We start from the raw sequence: 3,165 nt of genomic DNA on the forward strand, positions 1-3,165 counted from the left end.
CAAAGTCGCCGTGCGAGTCGAACGCCACGCTGGCAAACGACCCCGCCGTCTCGCCGAGCTCGCGGTGGTGGCGCTGCAGCCGCGTAATCTGCTGCAGCCGCGGCAGCGTGTAGATCCGGATGCTCGACGACGTGACCACCGCCGCCACCTTCTCCGACCCGCGCTCGACGACACCGCCGCCCAGCACCCGCTCGCCGACGTCGGCCTTGGCCACCACGGGGCCAGTGATGCCGGCACGCAGGCTGATGCCTGTCGGGGGAGGCGGTAGCAAAAGAAAGAAAAGGGAAGAACAGGCCAATCGAGGTTGGTCTCGAGTCAGTCGTCGGTCGTCGGTCGTCGTCGTTGTCGTCGTCGTCGTCGCTCCTGCTTGTTTTCCTTCCGCCAGGCGTCCACTCACCTCGGTCCGTAAAGGCCAGCGCGAGGTTGCTATCGGGCAGGTCGGCGGCCGACCCTCCGATGGGGCCGTGCTCCTGCTCCCGGAGCGCCCGCTGCAGCTCGTTGGGCAGCGCCGGGCACACGTTGCCGCCGACGTCGAGCACCTGCAGCCTGCGCAGCGCGGCAAAGTCGTCGAGCTTGTGGCCCGACGTCCTCTCCACCATCCACATGTCGAGCGTCCGCTGCAGCGTCCACACGGTCGTGTAGCCATTGTCGCGGCTCACGACCAGCCTCGGCGCCAGCGAAGGGTCGTCGGCCACCCTGCAGACGCCAAAGGTGAGCGCCGAAATGGGGCTTTTGGCCTCGGCCTCGAGCATCTTGCGCGCCTCGCGGGCAGAGCCGCCGCCAACGCCGCCGACGTCGCCGCGCGCCTGCTTGGCAAAGTCGGCCTGGTCTCCGAAGCCCTCGCGCAGGATCAGCTCGGGCCCGCGCAGGTCCAGCACCGCCAGCACGGTGCCGCACGCGACGGCGACGAAGCCAATGTCGCTGATGGCAAACGCCGTGATCTCGCCGCGCATCGGATCGATCATCAGGTTGGGCTTGAAGCCGTCGCAGTGCCACTCGGCCAGGTGGCCGAGGTAGGTGACCTCTTCGGCGGCCGCCTGCTCCAGGTGCGGCCGAGGCTCGGCCGGTGGCGGCGTCGGCAGCGTCGGCAGCGTCGGCGGGGGACGGCCCTGCTCGGGGATGCTGGAGATCGAATCGGACGGCTGCATCGTGACGCCACCCGCGCCGGAGCCGGCGGACGACTCGCGGTCTCGGCCGCCGAACCGGAAGCTGAGCCGTTTCGGATCCCGCTTGGGTCGCGGCGGCGGCGCCCCTGGACCGCCCTGGGAAGGCGTGCGGCTGTGGCTCGCCGGGGTGCTGGTTCCCGCACCGGCCAGGTCGACGTCGTGCATGATGCCGGCGTCCGTCAGGCTGCTCCGAGAGGGGAGGCCCTGCATGGGCGGAGCGGTGGGGCCGGATGGCTGGACATGCTGGCCCTGGTCGCCGGTATCGAGCTCGCGCATGGCGTTGGCCATCTCCTGGTCCAGGCCGCTGGAAGAAGGGTCGGCCAGGGGTCGTGGGCTGGCGACCGACGAAGAGCCGCCCTCGCTCCGCGAGCTCGTCACGGGCGGGATCATGAAGTTCGCGCCGCCCTGCTGCTGCTGCTGCTGCTGCTCCTCTTGGATCTCCCGCTCCACCTCTTCCTGTATGGCCCGGGTCTCGCTCAGCTTGGCAAAGTCGAAGCGGTACTGGAGCAGCTGGCCCGTCGAGAGCGAGATGCCCACCTCGAGCACTTCGGGCGCCAGCTGGACGTCCTGCACCTTGGCGCGGCCGCGGATCCGGTCAAAGGTCGGATGGCCGGCCATCTGCTCGTGGCGCAGGAGGGCGCGGGTCGAGATGGTGAGGTGAGGCAGCGGCGAGGGGAAGCCGCGCTTGAGCCACACGCGTGGCGGCACGTTGGGGTCGGCTGCGGCATCGGCCGCGTCGACGTCGCCCATCAGCAGCAGGTGCGGGCTGGCGTCGTGGAAGCGGACGCTGCCGTCGAGGTGCCAGGTGATGAGGATGCGGAACTTGCTCGATCGGGCAAGGTCGGGGATTGTCTCCGGACCGTCGCCCGAGACCGACGCCGACGCCTTGCCGCCGTGCAGGTGGAGCGGGCCTCGGCGCGGGTCCTGCGACGACCGCATCGCCACCAGGTCGCTCTCGTCCTGCTGCCGCTGGTTGAGGCCGGTGGCGTCCTCGAGGCCGACCAGCTTGCGGTAGGCGTGCGGCGCCATGGTGGCGAACTTGGCGCCCAGGATCGCCCCTGCACCCGCCAAAGTCAGCGGCAAGGGCAGGTCGAGCTCCCTCTGCGGCAGCGACGACGCCTGGACCGGTGCAGGCACGGCGTCGAGCTGCGGGCTGGCGTTTGGGACGTCGCTGGGTGCGGCCTGCCACGTCGGGAGGCGCGGTGGGAACGAGTAGCAAGCGAGACCCCTGGCGGCGGCGGGTGGCGGAAGCGTCGGCAGCGATGGGTCGGCGGCGAGCAGGACCAGCACGCCCATCGGATCAAAGGCGCCCCCAAAGTGAGGGCTGAGCTTGGGCAGCAGGACAAAGTCCTCGACCAGCGACGAAGTCCGGTACGTCGACTCGGCGGTCGACTGGAGCGACTGTCGCAGCGACTGCCGCAGCTTGTTGGCGTTGGCGCCGCCGTCGCCGCCGCCGCCCCACAGGCTCATGGGCGCAGCGTACGGAGGCAGATGGATGGCGTAGAGCGACGGCGGGTCGCGCCCTTCGACTGCGCCGCCGAGCACCGTGAGGATGGTGCCTTTGGTCGGAGCTGCTGCGCCGTCCTCGGACCCGTGGCCGTGACCCTGCCCCTGCCCCTGACCTGCACCAGCCGGCCGACCGTCCTGCGATGCGCGCGACGCCGACCCGGGCTGCGGCGACTGCCATGCGGCCGCGCTCTCGCGGCCCATCTCCATCCACGACTTTTCGGGAAAGCCGGACCAGGCCAGCTTGAAGATGGGCTCGCGGGGCGGGCGTGGCCGCTCGAGGGCCTCGACCGAGGCCGACGGCTTCTCGACGTCGAGCGCGTCGAGGGTGCGCACGGTGATGGGCTTGTCGTCCTCCTTGGCGTGCCAGAAGGAGATGCAGCCGTCCTCGTGGCCCATGGCAAACACCTGGCCGTCGGGCCTCCAGGCGACGCAGGTGGCGGGCGCCGAGCGCTCGGTCCAGACGAGGGCCGGGTCGCCGCCGGCGCCCGGT

The 3,165-nt window shown here is 70.9% G+C and overlaps 1 protein-coding gene across 1 annotated transcript in view; it reads right to left on the reverse strand.

Moving 5' to 3' along the window:
• PFL1_05610 (uncharacterized protein) overlaps nucleotides 1-3,165 on the reverse strand; it is a gene marked incomplete at both ends in the record, with an annotated part of 5,523 nt that overhangs the window by 864 nt on the left and 1,494 nt on the right. Inside the window, 2 exons of the mRNA XM_007883145.1 lie at nucleotides 29-249; nucleotides 398-3,080. Coding sequence (XP_007881336.1) covers nucleotides 29-249; nucleotides 398-3,080 — 2,904 coding nt within the window. The remainder of the gene's footprint in view (nucleotides 1-28; nucleotides 250-397; nucleotides 3,081-3,165) is intronic.

The sequence above is a fragment of the Pseudozyma flocculosa genome, assembly GCF_000417875.1.
Source record: "Pseudozyma flocculosa PF-1 unplaced genomic scaffold scaffold00020, whole genome shotgun sequence".
Lineage (NCBI taxonomy): Eukaryota > Fungi > Basidiomycota > Ustilaginomycetes > Ustilaginales > Ustilaginaceae > Pseudozyma > Pseudozyma flocculosa.